We start from the raw sequence: 27,009 nt of genomic DNA on the forward strand, positions 1-27,009 counted from the left end.
TTTTGTCCTTGCTTTTAATTTGTTTAATGTTAATTGTCTCTCACGTACGACATCGGCCACCGGGCGTACGTGGTGATACAAAACTTCCGGTTGTCTGAGACTGCGGCGTGCTGCAACCGGCCGCCGACGCACAGGATTCCATCGATGATTCTTGGGTTCAGCGCAGCAATGCGGGAGTTGTTTGGAATCGCGCGATCTCTGGACAAAGCATCGTACTCTTCCGGGAAGCATTCTCGGTGAGCGAGGCGCACCAGCTTCTTCAAAGCGACCTCGAGCTCTTCAGCCGTCAACGGACCAACTCTGCGGCAGTGCTTGTTCGCCGCACGGCTGTTGAAACAGAAGCGGCAGATTACAGCGGTCGTCCGTATTGTCACGGTGTACGATGAATTCGCTGTAAACAGTCTGCATGGCTCGGCGTCATGTTCAACTGCAGCGACAGCGTTGTGTTCCTCCAGTTCTTCGTGGTCGAAGTCTGCTGCGTTTGGCACTTGAGCGTGCGGCCAGTGCTGGTGGTCGAGACTCAGCCAATCGGGTCCGCTAAACCAAAGCTTTGAGTACTGCAGCTGCATCGGTGTCATGCCGCGAGAAATGATGTCAGCTGGGTTCTCTATTCCGGGCACATGGTCCCAAGATCCGCTCTCCGTCAGATGTTGAATCTCGGACACACGGTTGGCCACGAACTGGTTCCATCTGGACGGCAGTGACGCAAGCCAGCAGCGTACGATCATGGAATCCGTCCAGAAGAACGCTTTGCCTCGGAAGTTGATGGCGTTGGCCACCTTCTCGTACAGATGCGCCAGCAGCAGAGCGGACGCCAGCTCCAGGCGGGGAATCGACTGCTTACGCTTCTTCTTCTTCAGGTTCTCGAGCGGTGCGATGCGGGATTTGGAGGCCAGCAAGCGGACGGTGACGTCGCCGTTGGCCGAAACGGTTCGGATGTAGATGCACGCACCGTAAGCGTTGACTGAAGCGTCGCAGAACCCGTGAAGCTGCACATTCTGGTCATCTGCACCTGTGCCAATCCAGCGGGGTATCGACAGGCTGTCCAGACCGGCTAGATTTCTGCGGTATTCACGCCAGTACTCCTGCAGATCTTCTGGCAGAGCGGCGTCCCAATCCAGTTCCATGCGCCACAGCTTCTGCACGAAGATTTTCGCTTGGACGACGACAGGACCGATCAACCCGTACGGGTCGAAGATCATGGCCATGTCTGAGGCCACGACACGCTTCGTGATCACGGCAACGTCGTTCCACTTTGGCGATCTGAAACGGAAACAGTCCGTACTGGGCTCCCAGACGAGCCCGAGCGTCTTGACGGTTGCGTCAGACGTGTCCAGTTCAAGCAAAGTCCGTTCGTCGCGAAGATGTTCCGGGACGTCGAGCAGGATGTCTCGAGAGTTTGAATGCCACTTTCGCAACGAGAATCCGCCAGATTCCATCAGATCGACCATTTCGGCGACTAGCTCTTTTCCTTCAGCGACCGTGTGCGCACCTGCCAACATGTCGTCAACGTAGAAGTCACGTTTGAGGACCTTGGCAGCGGATGGGTGCGTCTTTTCTCCGATCTCACCGAGTTTTTGCAAGCACTTGGTCGCTAAATACGGCGCAGACGCCGTTCCGTACGTGACAGTGGTCAACTCGTAGATTCGGATGGGTTCGTCCACATTGTCTCTCCAAACAATCCTCTGCAGTCTCTGGTCGTCAGGCTGGACGCGAATCATACGGTACATCTTGGCGATGTCAGCGACGATGGCAACAGCGTGGAGTCGAAAGCGTAGCGCAATGTCCAGTAAATCGTCCTGCACAACTGGTCCCACTGTATCGCGCCGTCCACCCGATATTTTTCAAACACTGGAATTTCTTTTTGATTTTGAGTGAAAACGCGGGCACGATCACTTTTCTTAACTTTTTATTGAAAAGTTTAACGAGTTACAAAAGGTCAAACACCAAAACTGACACTAAACTACTGAACTGAACTCCGAACTGAACACCGAACTGAACTACATACTGAAAAACTGAGCACCGATCGAGATTTTCGATCGCCTTTTATAGTGTCCTCTTCGTTCATTTGAGGACTTTGAAGATCCCCATAATTCCTGGAATCCTTTGGGTTCGGATTTCTTGCCGAGACCTTCTGACCAATCAATTAGCGGGTGAGGTAATTATCCCCTCCATGTCCTAGTTGATTGGTCAACGAGTCAAAACCCGAAGTGTCGCATATTGTCTTTCTTCTCCCTTTCTCTATCTCTCTCTCTCCCTCTGGCATAAGCAAGTGGATTAGATTCGATCTCCTATCGGCTCGCGCATGGGCCATCTGTTTTTGCGCGTGTGAAAACCCGAACGCACAAACGACTTCGCCTCAGCCGGCCCTTCGTTTGATCTTGAAAAGAGAACTGTGAAGTTATGCTAACTGGGCCAAGTTCCCTTGGGGGTAATTTGGCTGTAGACTAATTATGATTTGAGCGACTTCACGGTTCTCTTTAATTTCACCACTGGATGAAATCTCCTCATCATGGATCAAAGTCCAATCGCACATTATTGCGTCGGGGATTTCATCTAAGGTGACAAAAAAGATGTGGGTCGCTACACCACCATGAGCGCATCGTTCAGAGCAACTCCGGTAGACGTGCGACACGAAGCATCAAACACCACGCGAAGCTTCGTAGTGGTGCTGTCCGGCCTCAAGACGCAGTGGTGTGGCAGGTAATACGCTAACTCTCCCCCGGCCGTGTCGCCGGCAATCCGTTTCATGTGTCCCATGGCTTCGTACTCGTGAATAAAATCACTGTACTGTTGTTTTAGGTCTGGATTCGCTGACAGCCGCTTCTCCAGTCCCAGGAAGCGTTTGATGGCTGTTGATCTGGACTCACCGAGACGCTGGACAGCGTACTTCTTCTTGGGCAGCGTCACAACAAATCTGCCAGTTTCGTCACGAACCGTCGTCTCCTCGAACAGCTGCTCGCACGTGCGAACATTTGGTCCTTCGAGCCGGATCCGAAGGATCCGGTCTGGCCAGGTTCGGGACACTTCGCGAAACGGACAGTTCAGTGCGAAGTGAAGGCCTGCTCGCGAAGAGCGGCCTGAAGTGAACGGTGCAGAAGCGCGCCTGGACAGTTTTGGTGCGTGCTGCGTGTGGACCAACGGACAAAAAGTGCACGGAAAATCCGTGAAAAAAGTGCCAAAAAGTGCAAAAAAAAATCAAAAAGAGCGAGGATCACCACTGGCTCTCATCAGAGATGGGCCAGGGACAGGCAGGGACAAAATTACATTTATTTGTGGATCACATTTAGGCTGGTAAAATTGTGAATTGATCTCTCGCGCGATCAGCTTTCATCATAAGACTTTCTTCTTCTTCTAAACAAAGTCAATGTTATGAATTGAAAGAAGTTCTACCATCGTTATATTCTTTAGTAAGAAAGGCTCTATCTCACCCCAGGTGGGATTAAATCGGGTTTTTGATACTGGTAATGAAAATGATCATTTTAACAGGATTGGCCACACCCGGAGTGGCCATTGCCCTGGGGAAGGTTCTTCCTGGAGGACATTTACGGAAACATACAAATTTGGGCAATATGGGAATCAAAATTCATGGTTTTTGATACTGGTGATGAAAATGGCTATTTTGGCAGGAGTGGCCACACCCGGAGTAACCATTGCCCTGCGGAAGGTTCTACCGGGAGGACATTTACGGAACCATACAAATTTGGGCAATATGGGTATCAAAATTCATGGTTTTTGATACTGGTAATGAAAATGGCCATTTTGGCAGGATTGGCCACACCCGGAGTGGCCATTGCTTCGGGGAAGGTTCTCCCGGGAGGACATTTACGGAACCATACAAATTTGAGCAATATGGGTATCAAAATTCATGGTTTTTGATACTGGTGATGAAAATGGCCATTTTGGCAGGATTGGCCACACCCGGAGTGGCCATTGCCCTGAGGGAAGGTTCTACCGGGGACATTTATCGAACCATACGACTTGGGGCAATATGGGTATCAAAATTCATGTTTTTTGATACTGGTAATGAAAATGGCCATTTTGACCGGATTGGCCACACCCGGAGTGGCCATTGCCCTGGGGAAGGTTCTACCGGGAGGACATTTACAGACCCATACAAATTTGGGCAATATGGGTATCAAAATTCATGGTTTTTGATACTGTTAATAAAAATGGCCATTTTGGCAGGATTGGCCACACCCGGAGTGGCCATTGCCCTGAGGGAAGGTTCTACCGTTAGGACGTTTACGGAACCAAACAAATTTGGGCAATATGGGTATCAAAATTCATGGTTTTTTATACTGGTAATGAAAATGGCTATTTTGATAGGATTGGCCTCACCCGGAGTGGCCAGTGCCCTGGGGAAGGTTCTATCGGGAGGACATTTACGGAACCATACAAATTGGGGCAATATGGGTATCAAAATTCATGGTTTTTGATACTTGTAATGAAAATGGCCATTTTGGCAGGATTGGCCACACTCGGAGTGGCCATTGCCCCGGGGAAAGGTTCTCCCGGGAGGACATTTACGGAACCATACAAATTTGGGCAATATGGGTATCAAAATTCATGGTTTTTGATACTGGTGATGAAAATGGCCATTTTGGCAGGATTGGCCACACCCGGAGTGGCCATTGCCTGAGGGAAGAGTCGCACCACTTTTTTTGCTCCTGCAAATTTACTCCGCGCCATCGCAATTCGCGAGTTTCTGTGTGCCTCCGAAAGCCGCCATCGCTGAGGACTTCACCATTGCCGCTAGCCGCTGAATTCACGGTAGGATCCATCCACGGGACTCCGGGGCTTCCGGAGACAACTTTGAAGCGAGCCACCAGCTCGTACATGGTCCTTCGAGCATCAGAAGCAGCAGCAGAAAACTACCGTCAGCGGACCGATAGTGGACCAGTGGAAGAAGTGGAAGTTTTTCGTTCGGCGATTTCGTTGGATTTTCGGCACCAAAAACACAGCTGGCGACGCCGTGGCCTGCATCGAAGGGGAGACTGGATTTCGAGGTCAACTCTAGCGTCACTGAAGAGGTTGGTGGTGCGATTTTTCGGTGGATTTCGTGGAAGGAAGGCAAGCAGCAAGGCGTTTGCTGCGAACTTCGACGGATTTGCAGTGCGAAGGTAAGCGAAGCGGTTCAAACTGTTCCTGTCGAAGGCTGCGATCAGTTGGAGGTCACCGTACGAAGGCGTACCAGCGTTCCGGATCCTGCAGCGTGCCTGGTCAACGGATTACGGAAGCGGATTTCGACGGATCGACTCCAGCGTCGTTCGTAAGTTGAGGGAGCAGCTCAAGTAAGTCGCCATTTTCTCACTTACCTCATACAAATACGAACTTTTGCCCGTTTTTGAACGTCCGGGCCAGCAACTTTCGACTGTTTTGACAGCAGTTCGTTAGTTTGCCGAACTTTTGTGGATTTTCCGACCATCCCGATGTCGAATCCACCGTCTCCGAACCATCTCTTGAAGGCGGAGCTTCCGCCTGATATAAAGCTGCACGTGATCGGGTGCGATCATGGGAACGCCTTTCTCGAGCGCGTTCGAAAGTTTTTGGAGGGTTACGATGCGTCCAAATTGGGACAAGCGCAGCTGCGCTTGGAGAAAATGGACGAAACGTACAACGTGTTCATGTCTCAGATTCAAGCCTTGGAACTGGTGAACGACAGCCTTGACCCACTGTTGTCTATTTTTGTGAAAGGAATATTTACTGGGTTATTTTGAATGCACCGTTTTTTTACGTGTTGCTAACCGTTTTAGAGTACCTCAGAGGCCATGACTAGGGTCTTTATCATGGGCGGTAGCAAAATAGTGCCATTCAGCAAAAACCCCAAAACCTACTTTATTATTATTATTATTATAGTTTATTATTGACACTTGACCATAATTTGGCAAATCTGATTTATGGTTTAAAAGATTTATCATATTAAATCAATTTTTATATTGTGAGCCAGCTCCATTTGATTAAAAGATGATTTTGGTCAAGTTACGTTTAATTTAAAAAAAAATCCTTGTACGTGAGGACAGCAGCCGTATTGTGTTCCAAGAATCCAAGAATGATAGAAGAAAAAAACGGTGTCGAAATCATCGCAACTAAATTTGGGAAACTAGCCGCTTTGCAGCAGATCAAACTTTGTGATTTTCTTACATTTTCTAGTTTTATACTTTTCAGAAATCCTTTTCCTACTTCTTGTGATCGTCCTTCACTAGAGTACAACGTATCAACAAATTTTATTCATTTTAATTCATATTTTTTACTCAATAATGTATCGTACACTTATTGTTCAGAATTACTAACAAGATTAATTGCATTTTCCTGCTCGCTCCGTCGGAATCCAATTCTCCCCTTTACTGTGTGACGTTATTGATGTCAATCCACCCAGCAGGGCAATTTGGCCAAATCAAAAATCCAAGTATGCAGAAGTTATCTATCAAATTGGTACATATGTCTACCTCGAAGGATTTTTAGTCTACCTCAATAGTTCAATAAGCAAGTAATAATAATAATAAGTAATAATAAGTAGCATTGCCCTGCTGGAAAGATACCTGTTTTCAAGAAAACAACGTCAAATCAACTTCTGAAGTAATACAAAGCAGTCTACCTCCGTTCTACCTAACGAATCTGCAATCAGATTTTTCCTAAACTTCTTATAAGTAGTACTTCTCTTTATACTTAATTTTCAAAGTACTTTATATATCGATTTTGACCATGGCATCGTGTTCCTTGGAAAATTCTAGCCCGATTTGACCAATGAAGGTCCATACTTAAGTTGAAAAATGACGGTTCTGGAGCAAATTAAAGATTGTTAAAAAATGAGCTATCATGCGTCTCCATCAAACAGAATAATTAACCCTTAAGTTCAATATTTCTGCTTTTTTGAATATTCCTAGCATGTAGCAAGTATTTCTGCTGCAAAATGATGCCACATAATTATTTTATCAAGTTCTACCCCATAAAGAAATAAAGATAGCTAATGAATACTTCTAGAACGAAAAATGGAAATTTTAATACACTTTCAAATAAAAGCAGCCCTGCTGACAATCTGTGGCTCATTCAATGATTGGAGAATGTTGTTCTGATGACTAAGAATAATATTCAGTCATTCTACCAAATTCTACCTCATTGTAAAATTGTTTTTGAATACATTTATTAAGAAATTCCAACAAATTTCTTAAGAAAATTGCAATTTTAATCAAATTTCAAATAAAAGCAGCCTTGCTGACAATCTGTGGCTCATTAAATGATTGGAGAATGTTTTTCTGATGTCTTAGAATGATATTCAGTCATTCTACCAAATTCTACCTCATTGTAAAATTGTTTTTAAATACATTTATAAAAAAATTCCAACAAATTCCTTAAGAAAATTGCAATTTTAATAAAATTTCTAATAAAAGCAGCCCTGCTGACAATCTGTGGCTCATTCAATGATTGGAGAATGTTTTTCTGATGTCTTAGAATGATATTCAGTCATTCTACCAAATTCTACCTCATTGTAAAATTGTTTTTAAATACAATTTTTAATAAATTCCAACAAATTCCTAAAGAAAATTGCAATTTTAATAAAATTTCAAATAAAAGCAGCCCTGCTGACAATCTGTGGCTCATTCAATGATTGGAGAATGTTGTTCTGATGTCTAAGAATGATATTCAGTCATTCTACCAAATTCTACCTCATTGTAAAATTGTTTTTAAATACATTTATTAAGAAATTCCCACAAATTCCTTAAGAAAATGTGCAATTTTAATAAAATTTCTAATAAAAGCAGCCCTGCTGACAATCTGTGGCTCATTCAATGATTGGAGAATGTTTTTCTGATGTCTTAGAATGATATTCAGTCATTCTACCAAATTCTACCTCATTGTAAAATTGTTTTTAAATACATTTATTAAGAAATTCCCACAAATTCCTTAAGAAAATTGCAATTTTAATAAAATTTCAAATAAAAGCAGCCTTGCTGACAATCTGTGGCTCATTCAATGATTGGAGAATGTTGTTCTGATGTCTTAGAATGATATTCAGTCATTCTACCAAATTCTACCTCATTGTAAAATTGTTTTTAAATACATTTTTTAATAAATTCCAACAAATTCCTTAAGAAAATTGCAATTTTAATAAAATTTCAAATAAAAGCAGCCCTGCTGACAATCTGTGGCTCATTCAATGATTGGAGAATGTTGTTCTGATGTCTTAGAATGATATTCAGTCATTCTACCAAATTCTACCTCATTGTAAAATTGTTTTTAAATACATTTTTTTAATAAATTCCAACAAATTCCTTAAGAAAATTGCAATTTTAATAAAATTTCAAATAAAGGCAGCCTTGCTGATAATCTGTGGCTCATTAAATGATTGGAGAATGTTTTTCTGATGTCTTAGAATGATATTCAGTCATTCTACCAAATTCTACCTCATTGTAAAATTGTTTTAAAATACATTTATAAAAAAATTCCCACAAATTCCTTAAGAAAATTGCAATTTTAATAAAATTTCAAATAAAAGCAGCCCTGCTGACAATCTGTGCAATTTTAATAAAATTTCAAATAAAAGCAGCCCTGCAGACAATCTGTGGCTCATTCAATGATTGGAGAATGTTGTTCTGATGTCTTAAAATGATATTCAGTCATTCTACCAAATTCTACCTCATTGTAAAATAGTTTTTGAATACATTTATTAAGAAATTCCAACAAATTTCTTAAGAAAATTGCAATTTTAATAAAATTTCAAATAAAGGCAGCCCTGCTGACAATCTGTGGCTCATTCAATGATTGGAGAATGTTGTTTTGATGACTAAGAATGATATTTAGTCATTCTACCTTATTCATAGATTCATATTTATTTTCATATTCATAGATTGCCAGCAAGGCTGCTTTTATTTGAAATTTTATTAAAATTGCAATTTTCTTAAGGAATTTGTTGGAATTTCTTAATAAATGAGCAGTTCTCTAGGATTTCGGTCATTCGATTTGTTTTGTATTTTTTAATCCGACTGAAACTTTTTTGGTGCCTTCGGTATGCCCAAAGAAGCACTTTTGCATCATTAGTTTGTCCATATAATTTTCCATACAAATTTGGCAGCTGTCCATACAAAAATGATGTATGAAAATTCAAAAATCTGTATCTTTTGAAGGAATTTTTTGATCGATTTGGTGTCTTCCGCAAAGTTGTAGGTATGGATACAGACTACACTGGAAAAAAATAATACACGGTAAAAAAATTTGGTGATTTTTTTATTTAACTTTTTAACACTAAAACTTGATTTGCAAAAAAACACTATTTTTAATTTTTTTTATTTTTTGATATGTTTTAGAAGACATAAAATGCCAACTTTTCAGAAGTTTCCAGGTTGTGCAAAAAATCATTGACCGAGTTATGAATTTTTTAATCAATACTGATTTTTTCAAAAAATCTAAATTTTGGTCGCAAAACTTTTTCAACTTCATTTTTCGATGTAAAATTGAATTTGCAATCAAAAAGTACTTTAGTGAAATTTTGATAAAGTGCACCGTTTTCAAGTTATAGCCATTTTTATGTAATTTTTTCAAAATAGTCGCAGTTTTTCATTTTTTTAAATTAGTGCACATGTTTGCCCACTTTTGAAAAAAATATGTTTGAAAAGCTGAGAAAATTCTCTATATTTTGCTTCATCGGACTTTGTTGATACGACCTTTAGTTGCTGAGATATTACCATGCAAAGGTTTAAAAACAGGAAAATTGATGTTTTCTAAGTCTCACCCAAACAGCCCACCATTTTTCAATGTCGATATCTCAGCAACTAATGGTCCGATTTTCAATGTTAAAATATGAAACATTTGTGAAATTTTCCGATCTTTTCAAAAACAATATTTTTAAAATTTTCAAATCAAGACTAACATTTCAAAAAGGCCAAACATTGAATATTACGCCCTTTTAAAATGTTAGTCTTGATTTGAAAATTTTGAAAATATTTTTTTTTGAAAAGATCGGGAAATTTCACAATTGTTTCATATTTTAACATTGATAATCGGACCATTAGTTGCTGAGATATCGACATTAAAAAATGGTGGGCTGTTTGGGTGAGACTTAGAAAACATCAATTTTCCTGTTTTAAACCTTTGCATTGCAATATCTCAGCAACTAAAGGTCGTATCAACAAAGTCCGATGAAGCAAAATATAGAGAATTTTCTCAGCTTTTCAAAAATATGTTTTTCAAAAGTGGACAAACATGTGCACTAATTTAAAAAAATGAAAAACTGCGACTATTTTGAAAAAAGTTACAAAAAAATGGCTATAACTTGAAAACGGTGCAATTTATCAAAATTTCACTAAAGTCCTTTTTGATTGCAAATTCAATTTTACATCGAAAAATGAAGTTGAAAAAGTTTTGCGACCAAAATTTCGATTTTTTGAAAAAATCAGTATTGATTAAAAAATTCATAACTCGGTCAATGATTTTTTGCACAACCTGAAAATTTCTGAAAAGTTGGCATTTTATGTCCTCTAAAACATATAAAAAAATAAAAAAAAATAAAAATAGTGTTTTTTTGCAAATCAAGTTTTAGTGTTAAAAAGTTAAATAAAAAAATCACCAAATTTTTTTTACCGTGTATTATTTTTTTCCAGTGTAGTCCGTATCCATACCTACAACTTTGCCGAAGACACCAAATCGATCAAAAAATTCCTTTAAAAGATACAGATTTTTGAATTTTCATACATCATTTTTGTATGGACAGCTGCCAAATTTGTATGGAAAATTATATGGACAAACTAATGATGCAAAATGGCTTCTTTGGGCATACCGAAGGCACCAAAAAAGTTTCAGTCGGATTAAAAAATACAAATATTAAAATTGAAGAAAAAAGACCGATTTCGTAGAGAATTGCTCAAATGTATTTTAAAACAATTTTACAATGAGGTAGAATTTGGTAGAATGACTGAATATCATTCTAAGACATCAGAAAAACATTCTCCAATCATTTAATGAGCCACAGATTATCAGCAAGGCTGCCTTTATTTGAAATTTTATTAAAATTGCAATTTTCTTAAGGAATTTGTTGGAATTTCTTAAAAAATGTATGGGTCATTCCACCTGAAGTGTGCAAGAAAAAATGCAAATTTTAAAATTACCATCTCCGATTCTGCTCAAATTTGGCAGAGCTGTTGAGACTATTAAAACATGCAAAAATCCCGAATTTCATCCAAATTGGACCACCCCCTCCATTTTTGTACCCTCCCAAAAAATCGACTTTTTGGCGATTTTTGAGCGAAACCCCTATTTTCAAACGGCAATAGCTCAGGAACCACAAATCCTAAAGGGTCGGTCTTAGACTTAATATTGAAGGAAATTGGACGTAGAATCCATTTCCGTGATCACAATTTAGATTAAAATATTTTGTCTACCTGTATTGCGCAATTGAAAACTTTAAATGGCCGTATCTCAAAACAGCCCTATTTATTTTTTAAATTTGACCTCACCATCGTAATCCCCGTCCAATTTTACATAAGAATCACTTATCGTCAGAAAGGAATATGTTTCGTTCCAGAGATATCGAATTTTAAAGTTTTAAGTATTTGAAGCACTCGGGCGCGCTGATCAATAACTGCTACCTGTGTATTTATTGAAATAATATTTCATCATAAATAATCTTTATCAAATTGGGCAAAAAATAACTGTACACCACTGTAGGAAACTGCTGTATAATCTTAAATTAAAAAAAAAATAGTATACGGTGAACTTGTGTGCTAGCCCACAGGACAGAGCAAGAACTACACGCAATACAGGGCAGAATGGAATTCCCGCAGTGCTATCAGAAAATTTCAATTGATCTTATAGTAACACGTTAGAAAAAGTTTACGATACATTATCGGGTTAAAAATTATGAATCAACATGAATAAAACTCTCGTGAAGCATGATTACGGAGGAGGATTTCTGACAAAGATTAATCTGATTTATTATCTGATTAAGATCAACTTCAGTTGTGTTGATTTCGACACCGTCCGAACAATAATCTTTTTTTGTCGAATTTTCATTTCGAAATCTTGGAAGACAATTCAGCTGCTGGCCACATGTATAAGAAGTATATGGTTTTGCTTTTGAAATTAAATGTACCAGAATTGAAAAAAAAATCATCAATTATTCAGATAAAACTGGCCAATGCTGTTAATCGTTGAATCAACGTCATCGATGTCGATGATCGTTGATTTAAACGTAATCGTAATCGCAGCCATCGTTGATTTAATCGTCAACGTCAACGGACTCGTTGATTTAAACGGCGTTGATCAACGCGTTGATTATCGATAATCAACGAGTTAGTCAACGGCGTTCTTTTATAGTTTTCTAGAGTTTTATGAGGAAAGAACGATTTTTCATAAATGTTTTGATTGGGAAACATTCTCAAATTGATGTGGCATGGTTGTTCGGGGATCCGGGTGTACCAAGAGGACCGAAGTGACCGGATTTTAAACGTAATTTAAGCCCTACCTAATTGCTGGTCACTTCCAGCTCCACTTTGGTTCCCAAGTCCAACCAGGATTTTCTTATGTAAATGACACCGAGAACGGACAATTGGGAACCGAGATATGGTCGGATTTTCACCGGAATTATTGTTCCGGCGGGTTCAGTAAGAGTCTCGCGTGGCTAAATATCGACACAATTTGTTTTTCTATGATACAATACTGAATTGACCACATGACCCATGTTCCAGAACCCAGATTAAGATTGGCCAAGATGTCAAACTTCGTGACAGACCGGAGTAGCCTACTGTTATTGATCAATGAGTTTCGATCGAATCCCAAGAGATAAATCTTTCGCGTGGTGTCGAAAACCAATCGCAGTAGGTCATAAATATTTTGTTTACTCATTGATCAATAACAGTAGGCTACTCCGGTCTGTCACGAAGTTTGACATCTTGGCCAATCTTAATCTGGGTTCTGGAACATGGGTCATGTGGTCAATTCAGTATTGTATCATAGAAAAACAAATTGTGTCGATATTTAGCCACGCGAGACTCTTACTGAACCCGCCGGAACAATAATTCCGGTGAAAATCCGACCATATCTCGGTTCCCAATTGTCCGTTCTCGGTGTCATTTACATAAGAAAATCCTGGTTGGACTTGGGAACCAAAGTGGAGATGGAAGTGACCAGCAATTAGCTAGGGCTTAAATTACGTTTAAAATCCGGTCACTTCGGTCCTCTTGGTACACCCGGATCCCCGAACAACCATGCCACATCAATTTGAGAATGTTTCCCAATCAAAACATTTATGAAAAAATCGTTCTTTCCTCATAAAACTCTAGAAAACTATAAAAGAACGCCGTTGATCAACTCGTTGATTATCGATAATCAACGCGTTGATCAACGCCGTTTAAATCAACGAGTCCGTTGACGTTGACGATTAAATCAACGATGGCTGCGATTACGATTACGTTTAAATCAACGATCATCGACATCGATGATATAAACGCCGTTGATTTCAACGATTAACAGCATTGAAACTGGCTCACAATATAAAAATCGGTTTAATATGATCAATCTTTCAAACCGTAAGGCAGATTTTGGGGTTTTTGCTGAATGGCACTATTTCGCTACCGCACATGGCAAAAGTTCTAGAACCCATGAGAATTATTTCATCTACTACTGCCAGCTCTACAGCTGTTCTCGCTTCACATAAAGGAAATAATTTGATTAGGTGGGAAGGAATGAAGAATTAGGAAAAATATGAAAACAATAGAAAAATTATATTTTTTGAAAAAAATTATATTGTAAAAACGTTGTAAAATTTGCAAATAAATATTAAAAGTTCAAATTTTACTTAATATGGTTCAATGACACTGTGATCAGAACAACAGGTAGTAATTATTGATCAGCACGACTGAGTGCTGCTAGCATATGCGGCGAGTGTAGCTAATTTAGGTAATCTCAAATACTCAAAACTTTAAAATTCGATATCTCTGGAACGAAACATATTCCTTTCTGTCGATAGGTGATTCTCATGTAAAATTGGACGGGGAATACGATGGTGAGGTCAAATTTAAAAAATAAATAGGGCTGTTTTGAGATACAGCCATTTAAAGTTTTCAATTGTGCAATACAGGTAGACAACATATTTTAATCTAAATTTTGATCACGGAAATGGATTCTACGTCCAATTTCCTTCAAAATTGAGTCTAAGACCGACCCTCTGAGATTTGTGGTTCCTGAGTTATCGTCGTTTGAAGATAGAGGTTTCGCTCAAAAATCGCCAAAAAGTCGATTTTTTGGGAGGGTACAAAAATGGAGGGGGTGGTCCGATTTGGATGAAATTCGGGATTTTTGCATGTTTTGATAGTCTCAACAGCTCTGCCAAATTTGAGCAGAATCGGAGATGGTGATTTTCAAATGCTGTTCTGCTTCAGATGGAATGACCCGTATTTAAAAACAATTTTACAATGAGGTAGAATTTGGTAGAATGACTGAATATCATTCTAAGACATCAGAACAACATTCTCCAATCATTGAATGAGCCACAGATTGTCAGCAAGGCTGCTTTTATTTGAAATTTTATTAAAATTGCAATTTTCTTAAGGAATTTGTTGGAATTTATTAAAAAATGTATTTAAAAACAATTTTACAATGAGGTAGAATTTGGTAGAATGACTGAATATCATTCTAAGACATCAGAACAACATTCTCCAATCATTGAATGAGCCACAGATTGTCAGCAAGGCTGCTTTTATTTGAAATTTTATCAAAATTGCAATTTTCTTAAGGAATTTGTTGGAATTTATTAAAAAATGTATTTAAAAACAATTTTACAATGAGGTAGAATTTGGTAGAATGACTGAATATCATTCTAAGACATCAGAACAACATTCTCCAATCATTGAATGAGCCACAGATTGTCAGCAAGGCTGCTTTTATTTGAAATTTGATTAAAATTGCAATTTTCTTAAGAAATTTGTTGGAATTTATTAAAAAATGTATTTAAAAACAATTTTACAATGAGGTAGAATTTGGTAGAATGACTGAATATCATTCTAAGACATCAGAACAACATTCTCCAATCATTGAATGAGCCACAGATTGTCAGCAGGGCTGCTTTTATTAGAAATTTTATTAAAATTGCAATTTTCTTAAGGAATTTGTGGGAATTTCTTAATAAATGTATTTAAAAACAATTTTACAATGAGGTAGAATTTGGTAGAATGACTGAATATCATTCTAAGACATCAGAAAAACATTCTCCAATCATTTAATGAGCCACAGATTATCAGCAAGGCTGCCTTTATTTGAAATTTTATTAAAATTGCAATTTTCTTAAGGAATTTGTTGGAATTTATTAAAAAATGTATTTAAAAACAATTTTACAATGAGGTAGAATTTGGTAGAATGACTGAATATCATTCTAAGACATCAGAACAACATTCTCCAATCATTGAATGAGCCACAGATTGTCAGCAGGGCTGCTTTTATTTGAAATTTTATTAAAATTGCAATTTTCTTAAGGAATTTGTTGGAATTTATTAAAAAATGTATTTAAAAACAATTTTACAATGAGGTAGAATTTGGTAGAATGACTGAATATCATTCTAAGACATCAGAACAACATTCTCCAATCATTGAATGAGCCACAGATTGTCAGCAAGGCTGCTTTTATTTGAAATTTTATTAAAATTGCAATTTTCTTAAGGAATTTGTGGGAATTTATTAAAAAATGTATTTAAAAACAATTTTACAATGAGGTAGAATTTGGTAGAATGACTGAATATCATTCTTAGACATCAGAACAACATTCTCCAATCATTGAATGAGCCACAGATTGTCAGCAGGGCTGCTTTTATTTGAAATTTTATTAAAATTGCAATTTTCTTAAGGAATTTGTTGGAATTTCTTAATAAATGTATTTAAAAACAATTTTACAATGAGGTAGAATTTGGTAGAATGACTGAATATCATTCTAAGACATCAGAAAAACATTCTCCAATCATTGAATGAGCCACAGATTGTCAGCAAGGCTGCTTTTATTTGAAATTTTATTAAAATTGCAATTTTCTTAAGGAATTTGTTGGAATTTATTAAAAAATGTATTTAAAAACAATTTTACAATGAGGTAGAATTTGGTAGAATGACTGAATATCATTCTAAGACATCAGAAAAACATTCTCCAATCATTTAATGAGCCACAGATTGTCAGCAAGGCTGCTTTTATTTGAAATTTTATTAAAATTGCAATTTTCTTAAGGAATTTGTTGGAATTTCTTAATAAATGTATTTAAAAACAATTTTACAATGAGGTAGAATTTGGTAGAATGACTGAATATCATTCTTAGACATCAGAACAACATTCTCCAATCATTGAATGAGCCACAGATTGTCAGCAGGGCTGCTTTTATTTGAAATTTTATTAAAATTGCAATTTTCTTAAGGAATTTGTTGGAATTTATTAAAAAATGTATTTAAAAACAATTTTACAATGAGGTAGAATTTGGTAGAATGACTGAATATCATTCTAAGACATCAGAACAACATTCTCCAATCATTGAATGAGCCACAGATTGTCAGCAGGGCTGCTTTTATTTGAAATTTTATTAAAATTGCAATTTTCTTAAGAAATTTGTTGGAATTTCTTAATAAATGTATTCAAAAACAATTTTACAATGCGGTAGAATTTGGTAGAATGACTGAATATCATTTTAAGACATCAGAACAACATTCTCCAATCATTGAATGAGCCACAGATTATCAGCAGGGCTGCTTTTATTTGAAATTTTATTAAAATTGCAATTTTCTTAAGGAATTTGTTGGAATTTCTTAATAAATGTATTTAAAAACAATTTTACAATGAGGTAGAATTTGGTAGAATGACTGAATATCATTCTAAGACATCAGAAAAACATTCTCCAATCATTTAATGAGCCACAGATTGTCAGCAAGGCTGCTTTTATTTGAAATTTTATTAAAATTTCAATTTTCTTATGGAATTTGTGGGAATTTCTTAATAAATGTATTTAAAAACAATTTTACAATGAGGTAGAATTTGGTAGAATGACTGAATATCATTCTTAGACATCAGAAAAACATTCTCCAATCATTGAATGAGCCACAGATTGTTAGCTGGGCTGCTTTTATTTGAAATTTTATTAAAATTGCAATTTTCTTAAGGAATTTGTTGGAATTTATAAAAAAATGTATTTAAAAACAATTTTACAATGAGGTAGAATTTGGTAGAATGACTGAATATTATTCTTAGTCATCAGAACAACATTCTCCAATCATTGAATGAGCCACAGATTGTCAGCAGGGCTGCTTTTATTTGAAAGTTTATTAAAATTTCCATTTTTCGTTCGTTAAGTATTCATTAGCTATCTTCACTCCCTTGTGGACCACCGATCAGTGAGGTACTCCTGGATATTAGCTCCTGAAAAGTGCTTTAAAAGTGCAAAAAAATGCCTCACGGCACGAAAAAGAGGCGGTCCTCACCAGCAGGATCGGCAGATTTGAAGAAGCTAAAGAATGCCGAAGCGCTACCTGCAAAGCCAGGCAGTTTGAGCAAGGACGCTCAAAATTCGTCTGGAAACCAGTTCGCTACCCTCCCTGTGGACGTGAGCGAGAAGGAAGAATTTGAACGACGGGAAAAGTTGCCGCCCATTTTTGTGAAAACATCGTCATCGGATTCGGTGCGAAAGTGGCTGACCGGGTTTATCAAATCTGGTGCTTTACGAGCTTCCATTCGCTTGTGTGCTGATGGACTCAAAATTCTGCTACCTACCAGAAAGAATTACAACTACGTTCGGGATTTAATGAACAACACAAAGATTGAATACTACAGCCATGACGATCCAGGTAAACGCCCCATGAAACAGGTCCTCCGAGGCCTGTACGACATGGATGTGAGTGTGCTGAAAGAAGAGCTCAAAACTCTTAAGTTGAACGTGATCGAAGTCTTCAAGATGACGAGACACAACAAGGACATCAAGTATCGTGATCAGCTGTACCTGTTTCATCTCGAGAAAGGATCGACAACGCCGTCTGAGCTGAAAGCAGTTCGGGCAATTTTCAATATCATCGTGACTTGGGAACGTTATCGTCCAGTGCATCGTGACGTGACACAGTGTTCGAACTGCTTGCAGTTTGGACATGGTGGAAGGAACTGTTTCATCAAGAGTCGTTGTGCAACCTGCGGAGGTGAGCACAAAACTCAAGCTTGCGAAACAATCAACGAGAACATCGAAGCTAAATGCTTCAATTGCGGCGGCGACCATTCGACCAAGAATCGGAGCTGCCCAAAACGTGCTGAGTTTGTAAAAATTCGGCAGCAAGCGACGACGAGGCACCAACCAAATCGTCGCAAAACACCACCAGCATACACGGACGTGGATTTTCCTGCTTTAGCGTCGCCAGGAGCGGGATCTGTTCGAGTGGTTCCAAATCTGCAGCCATTGCCGTAGAATCAGCGGCAAAGAGTTGCAGAGAATACAACACCTCCAGGCTTCAGTCAGCAACCGAAGGAAAGCCAACCAGCATCAACGGATGAAGGCAGTAGTGACCTGTTTTCACCACAAGAACTTCTGAACATATTCATCGAGATGACAACAACACTGCGTGGTTGCAAAACTCGCCAGGAACAAGTAAGAACGCTTGGAGCATTCATCTTAAAATACAGTTCGTAGTTTACTCGTTCTAATGATTTTGAATATTTCAATGAATTATTTTTTTTTAGTTTTAAGTTAGGATTAGTTGTTAAAGTGATTTTTTTTCCTTTTTTACCCAAATGTATTCGATTCAATGCAATAATGTAAAACAATTTGAAGTAAATAAAATAAATGTGATCAGTTAATAATAAAACGAAAAATACAACAAAGATGAAGAGCATTAGGCCATACCACTTAGCATGTAAAAGAAATGTAATTATTATAAGAAAGTTCAATAAAGACATATTTAATTAAAAAAAAAAAAAAAATTAGCTATCTTTATTTCTTTATGGGGTAGAACTTGATAAAATAATTATGTGGCATCATTTTGCAGCAGAAATACTTGCTACATGCTAGGAATATTCAAAAAAGCAGATATATTGAACTTAAGGGTTAATTATTCTGTTTGATGGAGACGCATGATAGCTCATTTTTTAACAATCTTTAATTTGCTCCAGAACCGTCATTTTTCAACTTAAGTATGGACCTTCATTGGTCAAATCGGGCTAGAATTTTCCAAGGAACACGATGCCATGGTCAAAATCGATATATAAAGTACTTTGAAAATTAAGTATAAAGAGAAGTACTACGAAGTCTGACGCGTCATGTACAGCCATCCCTCATATTCGGAACAGTTTACAGATCGGCAAATGTTCAAAAAATCATAGCAAATCGATAATTGAACTTAATGATTCGCTTTTACCTTCATTTGAAAGCTTTTCTTGCGATCTTTCGAATGCTGTATCGAGAAACTGCAAATTTTAACTTTTATATCAAGTTTTGGAAGAAAAACTTTGACCCTTGAAATCCACAAATTCGGAACACTTTTTTCTTACGGATGTAAACAAACTTTGGATCTCTCAAGGAGTACATAATTTTTACAAAATAATGACTTCACGCACTGAAACCAATGAAACTCAAGCTTAGTAATGTTTTATGAATGGTCTGATAACTTTTTTTGTGAAAATATCATTGAAATTAAGGTGTTCCACAATTGTGGGAGGCACAATAACATCCCACAATTATGGAACAGGCAGTTTGGAGGCAGTGTTCTGCTGCTCTGGATAAAATAGTCTTGAAAAACAGTTTTTTGCTTAAAATAAACTACTTTAACTAGTGAAATAGCAAGAGAATGTCCAAACGAAAGTCCTAAAAATAGTAGGGTCGACCGAAAAGCTGCATTTAGCATGCTGTTGACAAGTTACCACAAAAGTGTTCCGAATTTGTGGGTGTTCCGAATATGTGGGATGACTGTACACGTTGAACAAAATCTGGAAAGTGGCCCGTGGGCTGTTAACGGCGAAGGAGAAGGGCGATAATCCTCTGTTCCTGGGTTTCACCCTGCTGTTGAGAGTTGGACAAGTCCTGTATTACGCGCTTGGTCTCAAGATCGACAACTTACCTGAAGATCAAACGTGTTCAAACTGTTAAGTTCTAGCACCTCGTCCGCTGATCAATATCCGCCTGCGACACATCTGTGTTCAAGTCGCCTCCGGAGGAGACCGTCCGGGTTGCGTCAAGAGAAGAAACATAAATAGCTTTGATAAAGTTGATTAAACAATCCCCCCCCCTCCCCCCCATTCAGATCTCCCGTCCCATCCGCTGTTGTTTCGATTGAAAAGGAAGAAAACAGATTAAAACCTGCAGACTGCGCGACTAAGATGCCGACCACTTAATCTCCATCTTGACAGCAGCGCCAACACCCACAATAATCCGTCTCTCTCCTGCGGCCTTCGTCGATGCCATCCGCTTCCGCACCTCGTCCTTTTCCGCTCCAAGCCCCACCCGGGACTAGTTTAGAATTTGCTCATCGATTTCGCTGATCTTCTGCTCGGCCGTTGAATCCTCTTCCTCTTCCGGGGGATGTTGATTAGATCCCGTTTGATGTTCACACCAGCACCGAAGAAATCAACCGGAAGAGAACCGCCGTCGTCTTTGGCGGCCGGTTACGCACTCGAGTTCTTCTGAATTTCCTCCGGTGACGTCTCGTGAAACACGGTATGACGAGCTCGCTATTACCACCGTTCCCACAACTCCCCAACGTGGAAATTCTGGATCTTTTGCTCGTCGTTCAACCCCACTAACTCCAACCGGACGGCGCTGGTTCCGTGCGCCTCAAACACTTCCCGTTTCCACACCAGCCAGAACCTTCTATGACACGGGCACGTAGATTCCCCCGTCGTCGGAAATTGGGCGATCGTAGTCCCATAGTCAACACAAAATAACAGCAACTTTACGCAAATCGCGCGATCTCGCAGGCAAATAAAAATCATGAGAGCTAACCAAAACAAACAAAATTTGACAGTTCTTCCAATCAGGCAATACCAAGCGAGGGATAGGACACAGTTGCAGGTGCCATTCACAAACAACGAAATTGTTATAAATATCGAGCAACTACACTAAACCCCTGGTTTTTTTACAACTTTTAGTTTGACCTGGGTAGAACGGAGAGAGCCTTCTGTATCATTTTAAACAATAAGTCATGAGTTCTCATTTCTGCTCTCCCAACCGCAAGCCTATGGAGGTGGTTCGCACTGATAGCGGATCGACATCCTCTCCGCTTGCCCAAAAGTTAGACCATACATGAAATTAATCAACTCAAGCAAAACAATGTAAATGAGCCAATGCGAGTTTTTTTTTTCTACGAAAATTGCTTTTAACTTAATCGCGAAAAAAACGATTTTTTTATCAAAGTCCAGCACAAACATGAAACTTTAAAATATATGCTCATTATGTGAGGATATGAAAATTATTCTAAGTTATTATCATCTTATTTCACATTTCCAATGGAATATCAAACCAATAACAGTTACTGTTATTATGGAATTAAATGTAAAAACATAACTTAAACTGTTATTATTATCTTATTTCACATTTCCAATTGAATATCATCCCAATAACATTGTTTGATAAAATAACAGAAAGTGTTATTATTTTTTCTTCAAAAAAATATTTACAAGAATATTCAATAACAGTTTCTGTTATTTTAACGAAATCTGTTATTGAAATGACATGAATTTTGTTATTACCGTCTGCCCGGGTAAGCAGGTACGAAAAAGAACAGATCGTGGAGTACCTATTTATCATTCATATTACACAGGGTTTTCTACAGTGAACCGACGTTGGCCCGATGTCAGTCCGAGTTGCTGCGGAACAAGCAGAAAGTGTGACAAAAGGCATGATGAAGTTCCTGTGGTGGTTCGGTATCGGCTTGAGTCAGCGCCCGATGGTCATGGAACAAATCGCTAGAAAATGGAAGGGCTGTCCAAAAATCAATATGAACTGGCTGCGGTGAAAGAGATATGCGTGCGATTCTGCGGGGAGTGCGAAGTATAAAAGGAAAAGGCGAATAAAGAAGATCGCGAAGAAGCGGACGAAGAAGATCAAAAGAGAAAGAAAAACAAAGAATCCAAGATGTATAACACGCACACACACGGACACAAACCTACCCAGCTTTTTGGGCCAATACAAAAAAATACTGTGAAACCAGCTGTGTTTATTGTATATTTCATTGTTCTTGTATATATTTAACAGCACAATTTAGTGGAGAACAAAAAATAAATAGTATGAATAAACCATAAAACCTACTGTAGTTTTTATTTATTTCAATGCACGAATATGGTTTAAACAGTACTATTTAGTATGGAAAAAAATGAAAAAATGTTTTTTATGGTCAGGGTCATTTTTTTATGGAAAAGGCATCAATGAAAATACGGTAAAATGTATAGTATTTGTTTTTTTTTTGTATAGAGAAAAGTCGACATCTTAAGATGACTTCGCTGAAAAAATCTCGTTTCTAGAACAAATCCTGTTATTTTGGCAGTTGTCTAAAGTTGGGGTACGTTTTTGGTCAAAAATGACCTCTTTTTGTTTGAATTGCTCGAAAAGTACCCAAATGTTTGAAAATCTCCACTTCAAACATTGTAGCGTGTCAATACGATTCCCTTGAACAAGAAACACTGTTGGATGACTTGTTTTTACCATATCGTTGTACTTGAACATCATTTTAGTTTCATTTGATCCAATGTCACCCCCTCTAAGGGGTGAGATTGGGTCAATTTTCAAACAATTGGCATTTAAGGTAGTGTACAGAACCGGATGGGGCCGGATCACTCTGGAGAGTTCCGGAGGAAATCAAACACGGCGGGCTACTTAAAACGCAAACCTTTATTTGCCACTCGCAAACAGACCGAACTTCTTCCAACGGACGTTTATTGGGATCTGATTACTACAAAACTACATGTAACATACATGGATCAGATCGGTGCATCTTCGCGCCACCGATCGCAGTAAGCTGGGAGGGTTAATTTGGTGAGAGTGGGACCACAGAGAACATTAAAATTAAAGAGAAAGAGCGACTTCAGAACTGCCACCTAAACAGGCGAGAATTAGTACTGCGCGGGGTAGCACCATCCGCGCGTACCACAGTACATCATTAGTCTACTCATCTTCCTACCTCTACCAATTCTTTACATCCCGGCCGCCTTGAAAGACCTTTCAATCCCAACCTACTGACCATGACACTAATACTACACCTAACATCTAACACACCTAACAACTACTTACAAAAAAAAACTAAATGTAAACAACTATACATGGAGTCAAAGGAATCAATCAAAGGAAAAAATCACTTTCACTCTCGATCGCGGTGCATCGTTCTTCGGCACATTAGGTGCATCCATTGTTCGCCGATCAGCTGATGACAATCTGGCTCTGCTGCTGCTGCTTGTGGTGTTTCTGCTGCTGCTGTCGATCGCTGCTGATCGAATTCTTCATTCGCAGGTCAGTTGTAGGTTTTTAATCGTCTCTCGCTGCATTTTAGGGCTGCTGCTTGCCGTGGGGCGTCTCAGACGGCGGCAATCTCGTTCTCGATCCTCGGATGGTCGTCCTCGACGACGGATGCAACTCTGTGAACGAACATAGACGGCTTTTTTACGAGTAAAACAGGGACAAAAAAAGACTCGCCTGGAGCGGAGGCCACCGTGGCCTCCGCGGGTGCCTCCGGCACCGATGCTACTGCCCTGGCGCGGACAGTGTGGGTGGATCAGCGGCGTACGTGCGACGTACTGTGTGTGTGCGTGGACTTGTGCGATGCTTCGACTGCGTTGATCGTCGGGAAAGCTGGCCAAGCTGTACGACGACCGGGGCAGGGTGACTCCAGCGGCCGAATTACTGCAGGTGTTTCGGTTGCTGAGTTGATCGTGGCTTTGCGCGTGCCCCCATGGGCACGAACTTTTGCGATTTTTCTGGCGGTAGAAAACAGAAAAGCATTACTGTTTGCTTTGCGTGGGAGACCACCGGTCTCCGGGCGCGCTCGCGCCGAGTCTAGTACGACTAGACAAATCCCCTGGAATGCGTCCAGCGGGTAGATGCGGTTGGTGATGGGACGGTTTGTTGGAGAGATACGGACCTTAGAGCGAGTGGGACAACAGCGAACAGGTGCAGGGGAACATGGGCATCAACGCTGGCAGAAAAGAAATAGAATTACTTTTTGCTCAAGTACAAAAAAAAAAACTTAACTGGTGTGCGGGAGTGCACATCTGCACCCCCGCAGGCGCGTAAAGCACCTCGATGGAGAATGATTAGTTCTCAGCTTGTGTGTTTGGGAAGTTGTCTGCTATGGGAAGGATGCAGATCTTGGAGATTCCTCTCTCGTAGACTTCGTCCTTCGTTCTGACGACCGCAACGCGCACGTTGCCATCGCTTCCAGTGCGAATGTCGGTCACTCGCCCTAGGTGCCACATCTGTGGCGGCAGGTTCTCCTCTTTCAGCAGCACCATCATTCCGCAGGACAGGTTGTTGCGCTGTCTCGTCCATCGTGTTCGGTTGTGGAGATCCGACAGGTACTGCGTCGACCACTTCTGCCAGATCTGCTGCACAAAGTCCTGCGTTCTCTGTCACGCTGACAGCCTGTTCTCTGGGACTTCCGCCAGGTCTGGTTCTGCCACCGCTGCTAGTGGTCTTTGGACCAGAAAGTGACCTGGGGTGAGGACGTCGAGATCGTTCGGGTCACTGCTGAGGGGTGTCAGGGGGCGAGAGTTCAGGCATGCTTCAATCTGCACCAACACAGTCACGAACTCGTCGTGCTGCAGCACTCGCAGTCCAATCGTTTTCTTGAAGTGCGTCTTGAACGACTTCACCGCTGCTTCCCACAATCCACCGAAATTCGGTGATCTTGGCGGAATGAATTTGAACTCGATGCTCTCTTTCGCCGCGTCTCTCACCACCGCTTCGTGGAACTGTTGATCGCAGAACAGCTTCGCCAGGTCGTCCAGTTCTCTCTTCGCTCCTACGAACGTCTTCGCGTTGTCGCACATGATCAGCTGCGGCTTTCCTCACCGCGCGGTGAATCGCTTCAGCGCCGCCAGGAATGCTTGTGTGGTGAGGTCGGTCACAACCTCGAGATGTACTGCCTTCGTGACCAAGCACACGAACACAGCTACGAAGCATCGGACAGGTCTCGCCTTCCGACCGGGGTACGACAGCTGAAACGGTCCGCAGTAATCCACTCCCGTTTTCAGGAACGGTGGAGCTGGATTTACGCGTTCTTGGGGTAGATCGGCCATGAGCTGATCTTGCACCTTGGGCTTGTTTCGGAAGCATGGCACACACTCAAAAATTACTTGCCTCGCTGCGCGCCGAACGCTCAGCGGCCAGAACCGCTCACGCACACTAGAAATCAGCAGCTGAAGTCCAGTACTTGTGGTGGTAGTGCTGTAGAATCAGCTTAGTTAGCGGATGGTGGTTGTCCAAAATCATCGGATGCTTTCTCCCAGCGGAAACTGCAGCGTTTCGCAGCCGGCCGCCAACCAGTATTACGCCCTCCACGAGCCTTGGATTGAGCGCGTTCAACTTCGAAGTCTCGTTAACTTCTCCCTTCTTTTCCAGATCTGCGAGCTCATGCGGGAAGCATTCCTTCTGCGCCAGCTTCACCAGCTCCAGCAGTGCCGCTTCGTGCTCGGGGTGCGTGATGTACCCGCTCTTTCGGCACTCACGGTTGGCAGGTCGAGCGTTGTGAGCGAATCTGCGGCAAAGCGCGGTGACTCGAATCAGCGCAAACAACGACGAATAGCGCGTGAACAGCTGCTCCGGCTGAAGAATCTGGACAGTGCAGGCGTACGACGCTCTCTGCTCCAGCAGTGCAGTTTCCAACTCCTCCTGCGTGGGGTTTCTCGTCTGTGGCCACTTGTCTGGACTTAGGCACAGCCATGTGGGTCCAATCCACCACAGCGATGCGTACGCGAGCAATGCTGGGATCATGCCTCGCGAGAGCAGATCCGCCGGGTTTTCCACACCTGGTACGTGGTGCCAGACACAACCTTTGCTCAGGTGCTGCATCTCCGACACACGATTTGCCACAAATGGATTCCAGCGAGATGGTGCGGACGCCAGCCAGCTCATTACGACCATCGAATCCGTCCACAGATGGATCTCGATGTCGACCGGAAACAGTGGGCGTATCTTCTGCAGCAAGTGGCACATCAGCAGTCCTGACGAGCACTCCAGTCGCGGGATCGTCTCCTCCTTGGTTCGTCGCTTCAAGTCGGTCATCGGCGCCACCTTAGTCTTCGACGTCAGCAGGTTGACCGACACGCCGCCGTTGCTCCAGGTGCTGCGCGTGTAAAAACACGCTCCGTACGCCTCAAGCGACGCATCGCAAAATCCGTGCAGCTCAAGCTAGACACACTGCAGGCTGAAACCAACCCAACGTGGCACAGTGATGTTGTCGAAGCTCATCATGTTTCGTCGAAACTCCTCCCAAATCTGCACAAGATTTTCTGGCAACGGCTCTTTACAATCGATTCCTTTCTTCCACAGCTTCTGGAGGAAGATCTTGGCGATCACAACAACTGGTCCGACCAGTCCAACGGGATCGAAAATGCGTGCTGTGTCTGACAGCACCGTCTGCTTCGTGAACACCGTAGCGGCATTCCACGTTGGCGTTTTGAACTTGAACTCATCGCTGCTCGAGTCCCACAACAGACCCAGCGTCTTCACGGCGGCAGTCGACGAATCCAACTCTTTCGCACCTCCTTCGTCTCGCAGCTCCTCGGGGATGGCTTCCAGCACGGCGTTGTCGCTGCTTCGCCACTTCCTGAGCAAGAACCCGGCCGCCATCAGCCGCTCGCTGGTATCTCCAACCAGCTTCTGCGCTTCCTCGATCGAGTCGGCTCCCGAGAGCATATCGTCGACATAAAAGTCATGCTTGATGGTCTTCGCCGCCAGCGGATGTGTGGTTTCCACCTCTTCTCCGACCGTGCGCAAGCATTTCGTGGCCAGGTAGGGCGCCGACGCCGTTCCGTACGTCACCGTGGTGAGCTTGAAGGTGCACACAGTCCCTCCACAAAATCCGCTGCAGATC

The 27,009-nt window shown here is 40.9% G+C and overlaps 4 protein-coding genes across 4 annotated transcripts in view; 2 read left to right on the top strand and 2 right to left on the bottom strand.

Moving 5' to 3' along the window:
- Positions 1-27,009, top strand: part of LOC128093590 (uncharacterized) — a 435,512-nt gene that overhangs the window by 27,402 nt on the left and 381,101 nt on the right. The window lies entirely within an intron of this gene.
- Positions 30-1,730, bottom strand: LOC120431421 (uncharacterized). Its single transcript, XM_039596542.2, has one exon. The coding sequence runs from the start codon at positions 1,728-1,730 to the stop codon at positions 30-32; it is 1,701 nt and encodes a 566-aa protein (XP_039452476.2).
- Positions 2,594-5,792, top strand: LOC120431420 (uncharacterized). The gene is made up of 2 exons (XM_039596541.2): positions 2,594-2,703; positions 2,803-5,792. The coding sequence occupies exons 1-2, from the start codon at positions 2,594-2,596 to the stop codon at positions 3,056-3,058; spliced, it is 366 nt and encodes a 121-aa protein (XP_039452475.1). The 3' UTR covers positions 3,059-5,792.
- Positions 24,545-24,964, bottom strand: LOC128093850 (uncharacterized). The gene has a single exon (XM_052711696.1). The coding sequence runs from the start codon at positions 24,962-24,964 to the stop codon at positions 24,545-24,547; it is 420 nt and encodes a 139-aa protein (XP_052567656.1).

Source organism: Culex pipiens, chromosome 1, assembly GCF_016801865.2.
Source record: "Culex pipiens pallens isolate TS chromosome 1, TS_CPP_V2, whole genome shotgun sequence".
NCBI lineage: Eukaryota > Metazoa > Arthropoda > Insecta > Diptera > Culicidae > Culex > Culex pipiens.